Below are 19,752 nucleotides of genomic sequence, written 5' to 3'. Positions count from 1 at the left end.
TATGTGGGACAAGCCACCACGTTGACAACGAGTCATGAATGGAAGCTGGAGGCTACAAAGAAACCGGAGGGAACAACAAAAGCGCGAGCGACCTGAACTGGAAGGACCTGCTTTACTCTGCATACCACCTATCAGCTTTTTTAAGCTTGATGTTTGAAGGCTTATTCGGTTGGTCTTACCAGCACTTGGTTGGCGCCACTAGCTGGCTTGCAGTCTGTTTTGTTTATGTTTTACAGTAACAATTTAATATAAGAAAAGTTTGCCCGATCTTGGGGGTTAGATATATTGTCTTACTACTTCCTCCATAGGATTTTGGGAAATGTGGTCAATTTCCCTGGACGAACTGGAAGGATTGAGGGGGGAGGGTATAATAAGAAACTATTGAGTTATGGTTTGCAATTCTCGCTCTCTGGGGTTTATGACAGGGTGGTTAATATTGTATGGGGGAATGCAACAGATGCTAATCATAGTAATTTTTTGATAGGAAACCTGGGAACAATGCTTTGGGGTGGATGTTGAGGCCTTATGCATAACAACTGGGAATAATATGAGGGGGCCTTACATCCTTTCCCCTTTTAAATAATTGAGTAGATGGCTGAGTTTAAGTTTCTCTCTTTAATACCAAAGGTCTCAACTCCCCTCGGAAGAGAAGGTTGCTCTATAAAGAAATAGACAGATTGCAGATGGACGTTGTGTTTCCACAAGAAGCACACTTAAGGAAAAGATACGAGGGCCTAATGTGATCTGATAAACTCCCATACCAGTTCTGGGTCGCAGGTACTCAAGATGCCAAATACGCTGGAGTGGGAATCCTTTTGCACAAAGATTTCCATTGTGAGTTAGTAACTACACATGCAGACCCAGGTGGTAGTTATTTGGTTTTAATCCTGAAAGTTGGGGGAGAGACTTTTACTTTTCTCAGTGTGTATGGCCCCACCTCTCAGAAGGAAACCTTCTACAAGTCTTTACAGTTAATCCTATAGACTAAAATAGAAGGGAACCTGGCTTTGGGGGGTGATTTTAATCTGACTGTTATTCCCCGATTGGATAATTACTTGGGGTGTTGCTCAGATCCTAGACTAACAAGGGAGGCTCTTAAACGGCTAATGGTACAAGAGGTTGTGATGGCCATTTGGAGATTCAGATACCCTAAGTCACAAAACTATACATTCTTCTCAAACCCTCATAAGAACTACTTCCGCATTGATATGTTTATGATTAGCAAGGGACTGTTAAATTATGTAATGGCCACAGACATACTTAGCCCTCTTGAGGGCGGATTCGACCACCACCGACTAGTGGGGCAACTGACGCTTATCAAATCTGGCAGCCTTCTGGATGAGGTAGACCCCGTCTGCTTCTTAACTGGAGGATCTCAAACATTTTGTGCCTGGCATCCTCCTCCATTAATAACTGAAATGGGATGGCTTCTGCCATTACCCTCACGAGCCCTGTGAAGGTCAAGACCTCAGGCTGAGACTTCCTTCCCTCCTCTGGAGGAGAAAGGTCTGATGGGGACTCTCCGAGCCGACAGAGAAATATGAAACTTCATCCCCCCAGGGCTCATGGAGTTCTCAACCTCACTGTAAGGTACAGGAATGGTCCCTAGGTGCTTGGCCTTCATTCAGAAGTGCAGCAACGTAAAATTGGATGGGGGGCTTCTAGGCCTCGGTGTATTTGCCAGCCTCGGTGGAGCCTCCTCCTCGGAGAAGCTGGCAAGGAACCATTGAATCGGTAGAAGGAAGCCTCAGTGCCCGACCAGGCACCTATGGGCTATCCCAGGAACCAATATCAACTGGTTGGTAATGCACTGATGAGCACGCTGGGCTTCTCCGAAGTGGTACGAGGACTGGCGGTACTGGACTGATGCCATCAGTGCCACAGGACCGAAGCCCTTCATCGCCCCCGCTCCACTGCCAGCTGAACTCAGCACTTCCAGCTCCTAGTCAAATGTTGCCAATGTCAACACTGTCTTGGAGGAAAGAGGGGTGGCCAAATCTTCGGACCCTCAAGATGGATCAGTAACTGGTATCAGGACTGGTGGAAACTGTCAAGGACCCCAGCACCAATGAAGGATTGCACTCTTCGCTGCAGGGTCGCTTCGGGGAACATCGCGGCATGAGCTGATGCATCCCTGTGCCAGGCACCATGCATCAACAGGGACCGATGCCCAATGCTTCTTCGGCTTCCCTTAATGCTCGGCTCAGTCTTTCCCCAGTGCCGAGGCCAATGACAAGGCATCCGACGTCCTCCTGCCTGAAGGAGATCGATGGTCGCCTGTCTCCAGTGCCCCTATCCTCCGATGGCACCAACTGAACTTATGGTCCCATCAATGCCGATGCCTCGGTGTCATTCTATGCAGCTCCTTGGTCCTTTGATGCTGATGCCACAGATGCCAATGGCTCAGGACTTCTTTGACCCGAAGAACTGTTCCTCTTATCAAGTCAGAGCAGACATTCCTTCGGGGTCATCTGGGCACATAAGCAGCACCCCGGACATCATGCGATGCCCCTAGGCAGAGGACACGTATCTCATGCGGGTCCATGATGGATATGGTTCTCGGGCACCAGGAGCATTGCCAAAAAATGAACGTGGCCATGTCAGACAAAACAAAACGGGCACAAAACCAAAAACAATACGGGCAGGGCATCGATGGCCGGCAAGCACCAATGCACCGCCGCCATGGGGGATTGACCATTAAAGGAACTTACCAGAATCATTGAAAACCCTGACTTGCAGCACTACGGGAGGGTACTGAGAGCGACCCGCCAACAGAATAGCATGGAAAAAACTGCAAATAAACACAAGAAGGAAAACGTTTTTCACAAGGCTAAAAACAGCCAAAAGAGAGCTCACTCACACCGTAAGACTTACAGCTCCGCGAAAAAAGAGAGACTGGAGAGGGACCCCATATGGTCGTGTGGTATAGGGCATGCTGGGCATGTTCAGTGTGTTCTATTTAAAGTTCTAGAAACTTTGACATAAGTTTTCCGCATCGGAACTCCCATCTGATGATGTCACTCGTGTGTGAGGACTACCATCCTGCTTGTTCCTCTGAGAAAAGTGTGAGCAACATATTTTTTTATTGATTTTGGAAGAGGAGTAATGTAAAACTTTGGAAGAATTATAAGAATTATTTGAAGTTTGGTACAACTTGTTCACAATTGAGTTGGAGATTGGTGAAACTGTATCTTGGCCATGAAGCCTGTGAACTATGTTAAATTCAGAAATCCTGTACTACCCTCTTTTACATTTGTAAATAATTGCTGTGCTGCTAACCCCAGAAATAAACGTTTAATTGTTTGGAAAATACCTTGGTGTGGAGTTTGATTGGGGGGGGTACCTTGACTGCCAGTAAGCACTGTGGAGAAGAAGAGAAATTTGGGTTCACAGAGTGGAGTCCTAGGTATGTATCCTCCTGGTTAGCACAAGAAAACAATATCACCGTGCCTGTCTTTAGCCTGGGTCCACCACACCATCTGGTTGACTCACACTGCTAAACTCTAAAACCGGGGAGACTGGCACTCGGCTCCCACAGGTGTCATAGCCTCTCAGTATTTTGTTGTCCAGTCGTAGATCATTAGTTAAAAAAAAAACACATTAGTAATGAGGGGGGGGGGGGGGGCAGGAGGTGGAATCCAGCCAGAGCTTCGTGTTGATGCTTTGGGAGGTCCCTTAGTGTGCAAAGAAGTGGGCTAGTAGGCTCCGATACTGTCTTTTTAGAAATTACTATCTTGTTTGATAGCCCAAGTTTGAGGGGAGCCAGTGGCAGAGAACAGCAGGAGGTGTTGAACAGATGGTGAAGGCAGTGACCTGAGATCTGCTGGCTGCTTCCCAGCTCCAGGAGAGCAGAGCAGATGTGAAGGGAAGCAGCAGGAATGTTTTCTGCCACTGCGGTGATGATGGGGAGGGGGTGGTTTGAGAAGAGCAGGCTGGGAAGCCACCACTGCTGGGAAAATATGGAGGCAGGAGTGAACGACAGCCTCAGGGAGGCTCTTGTTACAAAAAGCTGCTGCAGGGCCTGGTGTTAATTGCAGTTGCTCCGAGGGCATGGGGCCACTGTGACCTACACCAACCATGTGATTGGCCTGACTAATGAGAGCACATGAGAGTCAAAGAACGTGTGTGCTATTTCTGAATTAGGCCAGACTGATTTTGACACTGACAATGTTTTTAAGTTGGTAACCTCACCCAATGTTAACATTGGGGAATAAAAGCTAATGCTATAAGCACAAGGGATCCCTGAGGGAATAGTAGGGTTGGAGAGATGAGTAGTTGTGGATGGGCAGACAAAAAAGGCCGTATGATAGTTTTTTGTGGTCACATTTCTGTTTCTATAATGATGGTACATATTATAGATCTACAGGTAGCACTACAGGTAGTGCTTAGATGAACTCTGTTTTTACCTGGTTATTCTGAGAGCACAATTGGAAACAGGATGCTGAGTTAGATGGACAACTGGACCCAGCTTGGCCATTCTTATTTTCTTATGAGAAAAAGGAAACATTATGTAAGGCTGGTGTGTTAAAAATGCCTGCATAGTTTTTTAACTACATTTGAAAATGGCCCGCAAAATCATATAAACTCAAATAAGGGAAAGAAAGATAAAGGGAATCCTTGGGCAGAGCTTGAGAAGGGACTTGGTTCCACCCAGAACATTCCCACTTAGAGTCCTACAAAAGATTGGCATCTGAAACAAGAGAAGAGGGGAAGGAGCAGGCCAGAGGAAGATTCAGAGAACTGGCAAAGGGCGACAAGATGGAGTGTACTGAAGTCGTAAAGTCAGGAAAGTCCGCAAACTCCACAGATATTTGGTAAGATCTGGCAGATTCAAGTGAAGCAAGCAACAAGAAATGGCTGGGTATGAGATGAGAAAGCTGCAGTTCCATATGTGAGTATAACTAGAGATCTTTATAATCCAATATAGTTTTCTTAATGAAATGGGATCAGTGTGCTAGCAAACGAGAGGTTAAGCTACAAAACGAACAAATGTGCATTGATTTCCCATCTCTAACAACTGGGCTTTAAAGCAAAAAGTAGTTTAAGAAAAAGTTTAAGAAAACAAAGAACATTTATTTTTCCTAAGAGCAAATGCTAATATTGTTAACACAATCTTTCCTCTTAACTTAATTCAGATTTCTTACACAATGTTTAGGTTGGTTAAATGCTATATGCACACATTAGACTGGCATGAAGGAGTAGACTAGTGGTAGGAATAGGTAAACACGAATAGGTTGTTTACGCTTTCTAAAAGTACAAAGACTAGGGGATATTCAATGAAGTTAATAAGTAATACATTTAAGACAAATAGGAGAAAATATTCTTTTACTCATTACATAATTAAACTCTGAAATTCGTTGCTGGAGGATGTGGTGAAAGTAGTTAGTGTGGCTGGGATAAAAAAAAGGTTTGGATAAGTTTCTGAAAGAAAAGTCCATAAGCCATTATTAAGGTGGTCTTGAGGAAATCTATTGCTTATCCCTGGGATAAGCAACATGGAATCTATCAAGCTTTTGGGAATTCTGTCAAGTACTTGTGTCCTGAATTGGCCACTGTTGGAAATAGGATACTAGGTTTGATAGACCTTTGGTTTGGCCCAGTATGGCAAATCTTATGTTTTAAGGATAGAGCAATGGGCTGAGAACCCGGGAAATTAAGTGTTAAATCCTGCTTCTCCCACTGGTGTTCCTTGTGACTTGGGCAAATCATTACCCTCTGATATAAACAGGCAGAAAAACTTTCAAAGAACTCTGCACGGCCCATATATGTAAGTAAATAGCTGTGCAAATATATTTTATAACCTCTACAACCTTTACCTATCAGGAATGAGCAGATCATAAAATACATGTTATATCTACCCCCTAACATCTGCGTGTACAATATGTTTCCTTCTGCATGAACATATGCAATGCACTGAAAATGTGTACTTTTCTTACCTATTTTAAAACCATACGCACATATATTTTACGTGCAATAAAACTGTGACTTGCTCACATAAAATCCTGTTTATGCGCAGAAGTCACTATATTTTTAAACATGCATGCGTAATTGAAATCACCAGATTGTCAAAACTTCCACTAGTTCACCATGACCTTCTCCAGGTCATCAAGACCTTTCTAGTTCCTTTACCCGACCTCCCACAAAACCATAGTAGACAATAGATGAGTCTGATATCAGTTGTACAAGATAATTAAGCAGGTGTAAAATTATGCAAATAAGTTGCCAAATGTGCCACACGAAAGTCTCTTATAAATAGCAATGTGTATGAGTACCTCTTGGCCCTGACCCAATACGTCCATAGACTGCCCATTTTTTTTTTTTACAAGACTGAAAATACGCCCCTTACTTTAACATTTATAAATTAGTTTGTACGCAAGTACAAGCTACTTACATGTGTATATGCTAATTTTACATGCATAAATATTTTGAAAAATCACCCCTTACATTGTAAGCCCTCTGGGGATAGGAAAAATACCGACTGTACCTAAAGGTGTGAGCTAAATCAAAATAAATAAATTAAATAAACAATTACATACGTATTTTTTTATCTCGGTGTGAAATTTAAAATGTTATTATGGATTTTAAAGCTTTGAAAAGTAACTAATCCCCTTATTTTGCAAACATTTTTAAGCCTTCCAACCCTCCCGATCCTTACAGTGAACAGCCGATTAAAGGCAACAAGGAATCGAGCTTTGTCAATAATTGGTCTAAGATTTGTGGAATGATTTGCCCATGGAATTGCAGGGAGTTGTCTGATTTGACATTTCTAGGAAACAGCTTAAAGCATTATTTTTTTAAAGAAGCGTTAGTTGAACATTGGTTTTAAATGGAAATAGTCTTCATGTTTGTTTGTGATTTTATTTTTATACGTTAAGGTGTGATCCGCTTAGCTTGATTGTTTTCATTGTAAGTGCCAATAAATGTTTTTAAATACATAAAATAAATTTATATGTATGTTTGTTTTAGCCTACTTTCCAAAGAAAGAAAAGAAGGCTTACGAGATCACCATGTGATCTCGTAAGGCCTTCGTATTTTTATTTATTTAATGCATTTCTATTCTGCCTTTAGCAAATATATGTTTAAGGTGGATGACAAATTAATACATATATGTGAGGGAATCTATATAACTATCTCCCTAAAAACACATTAAAGAACCGGCCCACGAGTACCTGGCCTGGTCCTCCTTAAGGTCCAACACCGCAGGGGTACTGGTCCGGGAAGTTCCCTTTAGCTTAGGTTAAGTTAGCAGGCCCCCAGAAAGGTGAGGGAGGCCCTGGGAACAGAGAGAGAGAGTTACCATATGTAAGGACTTGCTATGTCTGAAGGACTGTGCTATATCTGAAGCAAGGTGAACTGTATTATTTATTTTGATTTCTGAAGTGAAGGTGTGCTGCCAGGGGCAGTGCAAGGGTGTTGGACGCCCTAGGCAAATCTTCTGTCTTGCGCCTGCTCCCCTCCCTCTCCCCCCACCAGGCCCGGCCCCAGCCCCAACCTCATTCACTGAGACCGCTCATGGCCTGCCGAGTGTGCTTTTTTCGGCTATGAGCACGATGGGCAGTGCTCGCAGCCAGACGATTCTGTGCTTGGCTGGGCTGCGAGCAGGATAGGCTCACTTTCGGCCCCACATGGCTGCTCATTGCCGCCCCCTAATGATTGGCGCCCTAGGCGACTGCCTAGTTCGCCTAATAGGAAGCACCGGCCCTGCTTGCTGCCATATTTGTTTTTGAGTTTGTTTCACTGTAAATAAAGTGCACTTAATGAACAGCCAGAATCTACCTTCTGTTTCTTCTGGTTGTTATCAAGCCACCTACTGCTCGAGCTATCACAATATAACATAGAAATAAAAGTCAATGCATCCATTAAACATGGACAACAACATTTGTGTTTGGGGTCCTATCTACACCAAATTTTCAGGGCTTGTCAGGGAGTCCAAGAAGATCATGACAGGCATATTTGTTTTTGATCCATGTATATGTGTAAATGTGAACAGAGATGTGTATCCCAGAAAGTAGGCTCCATTAAGTCTGGGTAGAACCTACTTGTTTTAAATCAGAGCACTGTCTGCTATATACTGGCTTTTAACATTAGTTCAGGCTCAGTGAAGGATAAAATTCAGCTTCCTGAAATTGTGCTGTAGAGTATGCATAGCATAGTTAAAATTCAAGGTAACACAGTTATTGAATAATAATAACAATAAAGGGTGAAACAAGGAAGAGCTGCGCTACTCTTCCCTTTTACCTAGCTTTACAGATTCAAGGGGTCTGAAGGAAAGGCTCTCCCACCTTGAAAAAGTTATTAATAATGTAAAACTGTGCATAGTGCTACTATATTTGCACTCTGCACAAATGCCAACAGATCTACATGAAGCAAATATTTTTTTCTGCTGAAGCTGAATTGCTTCTATAAAACTTGATTTATTCTCCTCCTATCTTTAACATGCATTGGGATTTTGGCACTTTTATCTTCCTTTCTTTTTTTAATTATTATTATTTTATTTCCTCACTACTGAAATGCAAAGCAATTGAATACAACTATAAATACTGAACTGATTGTAAAAAAAAGAAAATCTAATATTCTTAAGTTTTCAATAAAATGATCTACATGTACTTATAAGGCCAATTTGGCCTATGCAGCAAGGTCAATAGTCATAATCAATCTTCAAGTAAGATTTCTTTACTAGATAAGATTAATTTATAACTTGCAGAAAAACAGATACTGACAGGGGCTTCTGTTAATCTTGAACTCATGTCCAAAAGGCACAAGGTCAAATTTCCTTATGTTCCATCTGTCTGGCCCATCTACATAGCATAAAAATGCCTTATCTCTAACATTAATCCCGAACAAACTATGCATGGAATTCAAATAATTCTTGCTTTTTAAATTCTGTTTGGACGTAATAATCCTGTATGTGATGTACTTAACATGAAAACACCATAGCACAAAAATTTTAAATGTCTCTGGGAAACTGCACTTCCAGTCTTGGGAGAGATAAACCAGAAGAGCTTCCTTCTAAAAAGGCATTTAAATAGGTGACGAGGAAGTCACTTTATGACAGGAACCTCCAAATTTCAAGATATCCCAAGTTACCTTGAATCCAAGGGCTAGATAATCCCCACATCAGAGCAGGGTGGCAAGCACCCTTGACATGAGAGGAAACAAGAAAATCACAGCAACAATTACAGAACTATATCCTCCTGCAGCTGACGTTAACATTGCCAAATCCCTATATAAATCAGATTCGAGTCTTAGAATGTACCTGTCAGTGATATACCGTGTGACATATGGCTCTACTTAATCAAATATACAAGTCCTTTTCTCCAGCCCAGAATATTCCTCAAAGGCACAGTGCTAGCCAGTCAATCACACTCTGATGTGGTTTAAAACATTTAAATATTTACGTGCTATATTTTATTTATGTGTTTAACTGTCTGAGAGACTTTTTTTTTCTGCTTGGAGGAATCTGATCTGTCTGAGTCCTTTTTACATTAGTTGTTGCAGCTATGTCTTCTTAGGATATAAAATTCAGTCTGTCAAAAATACTACTAGTATCCCATCAATGACTATCTCTCAATATATACTGTTTATATATATTTCTTTTTTTATAAGCTTTAAAATGCATTGTTCAAAATATGACACAAAACAGAAATTGAAGTTGCAACAATTTTTTCACACTGATATTTGAACCAGCTGTAAGGATTTAGATCACACTAGCTCTTGTTTTACGAATGTCCTCTTACTGCAAGAAAACCATGGAATGCCCCTAAAAAAGAATGTTTGATATAAAACAGATGTTTTATCTTTTTAACATTTTAACATTGCCGTTGTAGTGCCATGTGAAGCAATTAATCCACAGACTTCTACAGTTCTTTAGGCATATAAATAAAATTAGTTTGTTTTCCTAAACTGAAGGCATGCAGATGAGAATTCTAGACAACCCTGAGAGTTAAATAAAGCTGAAAGAATAGTTAACAAGGGGTTCCCAGGTACCCTGGTTCATGATGTTACACTTTCCATAAAAAAGAGAACTCCAGAAAAGGAAAAGAAAGCAGAAGTTAATTCTAACACAAAACATTACACTTCTCAAGAACATATAGATTATTTTGGTGTTAAAATAGGTTTTATCTTAGAATCTAAAAGCATTTTGCATACTTAGTACAAATTCAACATAAAAGGCCTGATTTTCAAAAGAATTTACATACTTAAAACTCATAAGTTATCTGGCTAAATGCAGTTGAATATTGACTCCTTAATGTTATCTTGAATGACATCAACAATTGAATGACGCTCTGAGATTCTCTCTGTTGATCGCAGCAGCATTTTGATAAGCAAAATATGATATAAAGCAGAGAGGAGCAGAGATATCAAAAGAATCATCAACTTTTTAGGGATAAGAAATTCTTAAGAAGCTCTATTACACTGACTGTGGGAAACTATGAGTGAGTCTTCTGTTTTTCTATCATCTGTTATGAAATGTGATGTCAGGAACTTCAGCAGAACAATTTCTAGAAACTTGGAAATGAATGCATCTAATTGGTTGATGCCTTGATCATGATCTACAGTTAGAGGATAATAGAGGGTAAGAGAAAATTGGAAATAGCAAGAATAGTTCTAAAAACAGATCATGCATTACATACCTGCTGCCCAAGCGTTGAACTGCAGTGTGTACACAATTGGATCACATGCTGTCCAACGTTCATAAATATAGGGTCCACTAAAACACTACCTTCCCGCGGCTTTTCTAGGGGTGTGCTGAGATAGCCAACTGTCCATGGATGCTAAAGGGTCTTACAACTCTCTGTAGGGTAAGGTTGCGGCACTCTAAAATCTTGCAGGATGCTTCAGTAAAAAACTGCATTTCTTTGCAGGATGAGCCATCATTCCACTGCTGCAGATAAACACGAGGTGTCTTTAAAGAAAGGATCAAGTATTCTAGATCACTTGGCAAGTTTTTGTCGGAGATGAATGGCTGTAGACTTCTAGAAGGCACTGTACAATAAAGAAATGTGCAAAACAAAAATGATTTCATGTTAGTACTTAGTATACATATTTAGAATAGCATCAAAAACTATACACTTGAAAAGTACTTTACCATTTTTACATATCTTTTGCTTACTACATTTACCCTAAATAAAGTACAACACAATTTTTTTGCAACTATTCACAAGCAGCTACTTGTACAGGCATTCTGGGGGACAGAGTTGATAAAGTTGGCACTTAAGCAAACATTTTTTTTTATTTTAAAAAGTATGCATAAAAGTGTAAGCACACAAATTATGCCCTCTGAAGAGAAAGTGCAAGTTTGCATGATTCAACCTCTGCACACACCTGGCTGCTTACCCATGAAGTTTCAAAGCAAACTTATGTGCATAAGCTTGCTTTGAAAATACTTGGTAAAATATCCATGTACAATGTACACACAAACTTTACTGCAGGAAGTTATAAAATTATCCTCTAAAAATATAACTAATTAATTATCATAAATATAACTTTAGTTACCAATATTGGTTTTTCTATATGTGCACACTTTCCTGTGATTCTCCTTTTTAAAAATGTACTGCATCCATAAGAATATAAGGTTTGCCATACTGAGTCAGACCAAGGGTCCATCAAGTCCAGTATCCTGTTTTCAACAGTGGCCAATCCAGGTCACAAGTATCTGGCAGGATCTCAAAAGGTAGATAGATTAAAAGCTGCTTATCACAAGTATAAGCAGTAGATATCTGCAACTCTACCTTAATAATGGTTAATGGACTTGTCCTCCAGGAACTTGTCCAAACCGTTTTTAAATGCAGCTATACCAATAGCTTACATCACATCCCCGGCAACAAATTTCAGAGCTTAATTATGCATTGAGTAAAAAAATATTTGCTCTTATTAATTTTAAATGTATCATATAGTAACTTCATTTTGTGTACCCTAGTCTTTGTACTTTTTGAAAGAGTAAACAACTGATTGTTTACTCGTTCCATTCCACTCATTATTTTATAAACCTGTATCATATCTCCCTTCAGCTGACTCTTCTCCAAGCTAAAGAGTCCTAACCTCTTTAGCCTTTACTCATAGGGGAATCGTTCCATCCCCATTATCATTTTGGTCGCTCTTCTCTTTATCTTTTCTAATTCTGCTATATCTTTCTTGAGATGTGGTGACCAGAACTGCACACAATACTCAAGATGAGGTCACACCATGGAGTTGAAATCAAAGGCATTATTCTCTATTTATTCTCCCTTCTTTCCTAAATAATCCCTAGCATTCTATTTGCTTCTTGGCTATGCTGCACACTGAGCAGAAGATTTTAATGTATTATCAACAATGACGAACTAGATCCCTTTTCCTGAATAGTGACTCCTAATGTGGAACCTTGTACGGTGGAGCTATAATTTGGGTTATTCTTTCTTAAGTGCATCGGAGCAGGCATAGGCATCGGAACCGGTGAGGGCACCGGCATCAGTGGTGTCGATGGATGAAGATCCCGGAGAGCTTCTTTCACTGCCTGGTGGATAAATCTGCCCAGTTCCTCCCTGATAGCTGGTGAGGTCAGAGCAGCTAGTAGGTGGTAGCAGAGAAGGGCGTCATCGGCACTTCCACAGGTCCCTGTGGTGGCTTGATGCCCAGCACCTTTGCAGGTGGGGAACACCTTGGAGTAGTAGGCGTCGATGGCTCTTGTAGACAAGACCTCTTTGGTGATGCCTCTCTTGGAACAATAATGGCCTCTGGCGTCGACGTCAGTCAATGCCTATGACAATGCTTTTGTTTATGTTCCGTGGCTTTTTCAACCCCGGATGTCGATTTCAATGATGCTGCGGACGGAGTTGGTGATAGCCGTCAGTGCGACATTTGTGAATGACTAATCTTTTAGACACTCCAGCTGGAGACGATTGAGTCGATGTTGACGTCGATGGTATAAGCTGTATGTGGAAGAGATGTTCGATCTTTTCTTGTCGGGCCTTCCTGCCCTTGGCGGTCATTTCAGTACATTGAGGGCAGGAAGAAACATTGTGCGACTCTCCCAGGAACAGAACACACTCGATGTGCGGGTCGGTGATCGACATTGTGTGAAGGCATTTTGGGCATTTTTTGAAGCCCGTGGTCATGATGAAGGCCGGACAGCCGGTGGAGTAGGGAAAACCCTATGTAGGGGATGAAATGAGAGATATTTTTTAACTTTTCTCTCTCAAAGTAGGTGTGTGAAGAATTCACACAGGGCTCCTTCACCGAAAAACAAAGACTGAAGGGAGACCCCTGTGGCTCGAGGGATCATTTTTATTTATTTATTGTAGTTTTTCTTGACCGACCATCATCAGAGATATCATGCCGGTTTACAAGTAACTAGGGAGAACGAAGTAGGAAAAGAGAGCAGTTTACAAAAAACAGGGTCATAAAAAACTGGGAAGTGCGAGAGGAAATGCACTGGAAAGGAGAGCAGCAGGCATGAAGGATAAGGTGAACCTTAATATACAGTAGTAAATATAGCTATACAACAGCAGACATAGCTACAGGAGATGAGTTCGAAACTTAATTTGGGAGGTAAATTCACAGGTAGAACGGGGCAGGCTTAATAACACAACAGCAAATTTAAATATACAGTATCAAATATACAGTATCAAATATACAGGCTTAATAACACAAACAGCAAAATTTAAGTATACAATATCAACATATGAATTCAGCAGCAAAAAGAATTCATGGCGAGATTAAGGGAAGGCTTGTTTAAATAGCCAAGTTTTGAGTTTAACTTTGAATTTCTGCGCGCACTGCTCAAGTCTGAGTTCGGGTGGCATAGTGTTCCAGGCATAAGGGCCAGCAATGGAGAATGCGCGTTCCTTGGTGGACTTAAGGTGAAGATGTTTCGGAGATGGGATGTGTAGGGTACATTTGTAGGAGGCGTGGCGTGGGAGCGAACCTTGTCTTTCATCCAGTGCATGTTTTAGTTGTGGAGGATTTTGTGTAGAAATACGAGTGTCTTGTAAATTATGCGCTGGGCGGATTGGGAGCCAGTGCAGATTTTTGAGTACAGGGGTGATGTGGTCGCATTTGTGAGAGTTTGTGAGGATTCTAGCAGCTGCATTTTATTAGACAGATATAAATTTATCCTTAAAAAAATACTGCAGACTTTTTACAGATAAGGCCCACTGGGCATGCTTGGTGGGCTCAGTATGCCAGTCAAAAGTTTCTAGAAACTTTGACAGAAAGTTTTCTGTGACAGGGCGCCATCCAGTGACGTCACCCATATGTGAGGACTAGCATCCTGCTTGTCCTGGGATAAAAAAATATTCTTTAAGTGGACTCATTTCATTAGTTTCTGGTAATCTCTTATATGTAAAAAGTCTGCAGTATTTTTTTAAGGATAAATTTTATATCTGTCTAATAAAACAATGCTGAGGTTGCCATTTTCAAGTGGGTCAAAATAACTATAATTATTTGCTTTGTGTTTTAATTAGCAAGTACTCCTAATTACTTCAAATTTTTGTGAGAATAACATGTAATAATACAGAAATAATGTTTTCAAAATAAAAAATGCTTTAAGCAAAATCACAATCAAAGGTATCAACTCTGCAAAATTCAGAGATAGAGTTGGATTTTAACTCATACTCTGGTCAGTATTCCTGCATGGCTCCTGAAGTGGACAGCAGCCAGGGAAGCTCCACCCCCACTGTGGAACAAATAGGACAGGACCCTGCAAAGCACACAAGAACCAGTCCCTCTAGAAACTGGGATGCCATCCAACTGTCCTCAGCCTGGAGTGGAGCAGCAGGGCTGCTGAGACTCAAGGCAATGATCATATGACCGGGAATAGACCCTGTGTTTCCCCGAGCTAACAATGCCACTGGATCTAAATGACAGCAAATTACTCGATGAGGACATTTGTTTTTCTCAAAACGATTTGGTCATTCAGTTGCCTGGTGTGACATTCTCAAATCCTATAACATGGAAGTTCCTCTCTGCTTGTTGATGCAGTATATCACCAATTTGTTGTCTATCCTGACACAAATAACTTCATTGGAGAATCAATTTTTGGTGAATGATATAGAGGTAGGTTTTAAAAGGTGTGCACATGCTTTCCGGCAGGCACACATGGACTTGCCGATTTTATAAACATTATTGTACTTTTCTCGCTAAATGTTTGTAAACCGTATATGAAGGTCACGACTGATATGACGGTATAGAAACCCAAATAAACCTTAAACATGTGCGCGCCGGCCGTAATGCTATAAAATCCAGGGGTTTTGCGTGCGCATGTGGCAGGCGGGCTCGCGGGGGGAGGGGGGGGGGCTTAATTTTATAAAGTTATGCGCAGCGACAAGATCAGGCCTCTCCCAGTTCCCTCCCAGTCCGTTCCAATTAAGAAGCAGGCTGGGAGGGACCTTCGCTAAACCCCTGCCCTAACCTTCCTCTAACTCCCCACCCCCTAAACCTAACCTACCTTAACTTTCTTTTTATTTGTAAGTTGCTGCTCCTCTGGCTGTACCAGCCGCCTCCAGCCCCACCTCTCTGGACCGCCCATTTCTCTGGGCCCGGCACTTTGGCTCATAGTGGGGGGTTATGTGCGTGGCCCAGGCCTCTTTGGATATGTGCACAGCGTGCAGAAGGGCCAGCCACGCGCGCAGCATTTTTAAATCTACCCGATAGCATTCAGCACAGTCGTTATCTCAGGAAGGATGATGTGAAATCATGATTTTTAAATAAAAACAAGATCTCCAGGGCAAAGTTTATCTAAGTGAGGTCCCAACCCAGTTTGGAGCACCTGTTGTCAGCATAACAGGAAAGTGTGGAATTAGAATCATGACCCTGAGTAAAACTGGAATGGGACCTACAACTCCTCAGACTTACAAGAAACTTGTTTGTGACAAGGATGTAGTTCTAAAGGCTCTGAGTGGCCTGATATCCATTGCAATCTAAATGTTATTCAAGCTTGTCTCATATAAAGGGAATGAAACAGACAATGTGAAGCAATGCATTCATCAGACCCAACATCTAGTTGATCTGGTGACTTTGAATTGACTTCCATGCAAAATATTATGTTTTCCTATATTTTTTCTTTGGACCTTGGCCTTAGTCATACTGTATTAAGCAAAGCCTCTATGAACTCCAATTTATGTGAAAGGCTAGATAAGACATGGTCTAAATAAACAATGAACCCCCAGTGACACCAGCACCTAGATGGGAATATGAAATTATTGTTCTGTTCTTGTCTGGGAGAAGTCCTTGAATAGTCAATCATCCAGACAGGGAAGCAAACATACTCCCAGCTAGTGCAGAACATTCAAGAATAGAACTTGTGACTAGAATTAAACTGCATTTGGGTGTATGCAACTAAAAGATCCAGAGTACACACAAAATATTCTTGATTTAGGTGGGGAAGGATTGTCCCTAGAGAAACTACTCTGAATTTCTCATTTACTAGGAGCTGGTGCAGCTCCCTCAAGACAGGGTGGATTTGAATCCTCCCATTTCTTTTGGCATCAAGTCATATAGACCTGATAGCATTTGACTCCAGGAAAAAACTTCTTGCCTTAGCATTTCTCATTAATAAATGGGCCTGAATACTCTTTTCAGATATCAATCTGATGAAGCATCTAAAAAATGCAGTTTATAGCTTTCTTTTACAGTTTTGAGACCTCAGTTGTCAGGTCATCAGAGACTTATGACATGTGAAGAACTAAACTCTGTCTTCAATTGGAATGTCGTTTAAGGCTTGGAAATAAACAGTCTTTATGTTATGAAATGAAGAAAGAACCCAAGCTATGTGAGGCCAAACATAATTCTCACACTCTCACACTATAGCAGGGGTGGCCAACTCTGGTCCTCGAGAGCCACAAATAGGCCAGATCTTCAGGATAGCCACAGTGAATATGCATGATATATATTTACATATAATGGAGGCAGAGCATGCAAATCTATCTCAAGCATATTCATTATGGCTATCCTGAAAACGTGGTCTGTTTGTGGCTCTTGAGGATTGGATTTGGCTACCCCGGCACTATAGTATAATTCTAGTGACCATATGGATCACAGAGAAAACTAGATTTTTAATAGGTTGTGATACCTTTTAAAGGACCAACAAAAGATATGTTAGGCCAAACAGGTTGCTTTTTTCAGGTATGACTATAATAATGCAAAAAAAAAAAAAAAGCTTTTATAGTTAGAGGATGCTGTGTGGCACAAAATTTCCATACAGAGATAATCAGGAGTCCAGTGGAGACTGGATAAGCAACAACTAGAAAAAAAATAGCAAAAGAGTAGTCACTGGAGGTGTTAGACTACTTGTGAACAAGGTGTTAGAATAACAATGACATCACTGGAGTCTTCCCACTAAAGGCCCACCGTGATGCTGAAGGAATTACTAGCACTGTCACTGTAGCTGCTTTGCCTGTCCTCTCTTCCTGCCTGCCTTGTTGAAGCCAGTTACCTGCAAAAGTCCTTGCCCCTGTTGTTTTTTCTCTCAGGTTGGTGGGGTTCCCATTCAAGCTTGCTGCCGTTGCCTTGAGTGCTGTCCCCTCCCCCTTGAAGATGTCACTGGAAGATTTTCCACTAAAGACCCACCGCGATGCTGGAGGAATTACTAGCACTGCCAGTGTAACTGCTTTCCATGCCCTCTCTCTGCCTGCCTGCCTTGTGAAGCCAGTTACCTGCAAAAGTCGTCAACACTTGTTTTCTCCATTCAAACAGGCACTGGCCCCTCCACCCTTGATGACCTCACTGAAGGATTCCCACTAAAGGCCCGACACAATGCTAGAAGCACTTGCGAGTTAGTCATACACACAAAGGAGCGCAACTAAGGAGCATGCTCCTTTGTGCAGGCTTTGTGACTTTGCCATATTTTTGGTAAAACTTGTATTTAAAAGTATCTGTATGGTAATGCATGCCACTGGAAAGGATTACATTCCAGATTTGACTGGGAAGGCTGCTATGGGGGTCTACCTCCTCGTAGGGCTGGCTTTGCTTTAGCTGGTCCAAGAGTTGTGGGACCTTTATCATCCCTATCTCATGTGATTACACCGTTCATGGTCAAAATTCTGTTGCAACTCCTCTATCCCTGTTGCTGATTAATGCTCAAGCCATTTGCAAAAAGATTCCGATTTTGCTTGACCTGCTTAGAGATGAATCCCCAGATGTTGTTTGTATTACTAAATCATGGCTACGGTCATCTGACTCTGTTTTTCTGAACCAACTATGTATCCTTAACTATGTTAACTTTTTTAAACACTGCACTGGAAAAATTGGGGATGGATTGTTAATCATTGCCAAATCTTATACATAAATAACAATCTTTATTTATATGGATGACACTGAATCAATTGAATGTCTCTTTGTATCCTCCACTCAAACTGGTGTATTGGAGTGGTCTATGTACCCCCAGGGTGTTTTCTAGAGAAGCTGTCATCGTTCATTGACACTGAGAAGCTGTCATTGTTCATTGACACTCTACTTATCTTTAAAGTAGATACTAGAAATGCTCTCCTCTTTCAAATCCTTGCTGGGACTTTCTACATTCTATGAGTGCCCTCGGATTTTCCAAGATCATTCATCATCCTACTCATAAGATGGGGCACAGGTTAGAAATAACCTTTACTTGCGTGACTTGGGTTGCTAATCCTTTATCCATTTCCTCCATTGCAGATCCGTGGTCAGATCATTATTTAATACGTTGTCTCTTGGAGTTTTCTGCAGTTCCCCTCCAGGAAAAGCCTGCCCTCTTTGCATGGTAGTTAAAAGACCTCCTATAGACTTTGAAAACCTATACAACAACTGGGTACCTGATCTTTATGGAGACCAAGGCTCAAGACGTTACGAGTTTAGTCGACCATTGAAAAAATTAATTGCACTCCTCCTTAAACACGGGTGGCCCCTTTAAAATCATTCACTTTTGTTTGAAGCCCACAATGCCCCTTGGTTCTCAGCTTCCTTGCCTAGTTACGAAAGGGAGCTCTTATTTTGCTGCCACGCTAATGCAGCAAAGAGTTTATGCTCACAAAATGAGCGTTCAAAACTGTGAGTACTGCTTGGTGCCCTCGCATGAAAATGCCATGCAAGTGAGGGCATTAAGTATTCCCCCCCCCCGCCCCCAGTGCAGAGAGGTGTTGCGGGCTGAGCACACTTTACTCCTGGTCAGAGGTGGAGTAAAGTTTCTAATGCTGGTTCCACCGCTGGGGCTCCCCCTCCACCCCCCAATGGACAAGCGGAAGAGGCTCGACAGTGCGTTTATTTTTTTTAAGTCTAACGGTGGCCAGACAGTTGGCTAGGAGCACAAGAGATATGATCCTAAATTAGGAGCATAACAAGAGAAATGCTTCTAATTTAGGAGGACAAGAAAAGATAAGCTCCAATACACTCCCTCCTGTTGAACCCCTCCCCTCCTGAGTTAAAATAATTAGCATAGCATTAGCTTACTGTATTGAGAGTTCAAAAAATGTTAACCTCTGCATGAAAACTGTGCATTGAAATTAACATATGGGCTCTCAATGCACCGGTTATTCCATCAGCTTGTTAGCCTTTATATTCATTAGTGTGCCCACACCATTGAATATACCCAGATATCCTAAAGTTAGCCAGAAAAGTTATCCAGCTAAGGCTGAATAACTTATCTGGCTAACTCAGCTCTTCCCAGTTATGCCCTGACCCTGTCCACCACTTTGCTGGATAACAAGTTATGCAGCTCAGTGGTGGTCACTGATCCTGGGCATATATTCAGCCGCCACCATTTAGCTAAATGGCATTGAATATGGACCTTATTATTTTCTTTCATCTTTT

The 19,752-nt window shown here is 41.5% G+C and overlaps 1 protein-coding gene across 1 annotated transcript in view; it reads right to left on the bottom strand.

Annotated features, from left to right (window-relative positions):
• Nucleotides 1–19,752, bottom strand: part of VPS13B (vacuolar protein sorting 13 homolog B) — a 2,198,633-nt gene that overhangs the window by 245,007 nt on the left and 1,933,874 nt on the right. The window contains 2 exon segments of the mRNA XM_029587199.1: nt 10,635–10,750; nt 10,753–10,986. Of these exon segments, the coding sequence (XP_029443059.1) occupies nt 10,635–10,750; nt 10,753–10,986 (350 nt within the window).

This window comes from Rhinatrema bivittatum, chromosome 2 (assembly GCF_901001135.1).
Source record: "Rhinatrema bivittatum chromosome 2, aRhiBiv1.1, whole genome shotgun sequence".
NCBI classification, from domain to species: domain Eukaryota; kingdom Metazoa; phylum Chordata; class Amphibia; order Gymnophiona; family Rhinatrematidae; genus Rhinatrema; species Rhinatrema bivittatum.
The sequence above is the reverse complement of the archived record's forward strand: the minus strand, read 5'-3'. Positions and strand labels throughout refer to the sequence as shown.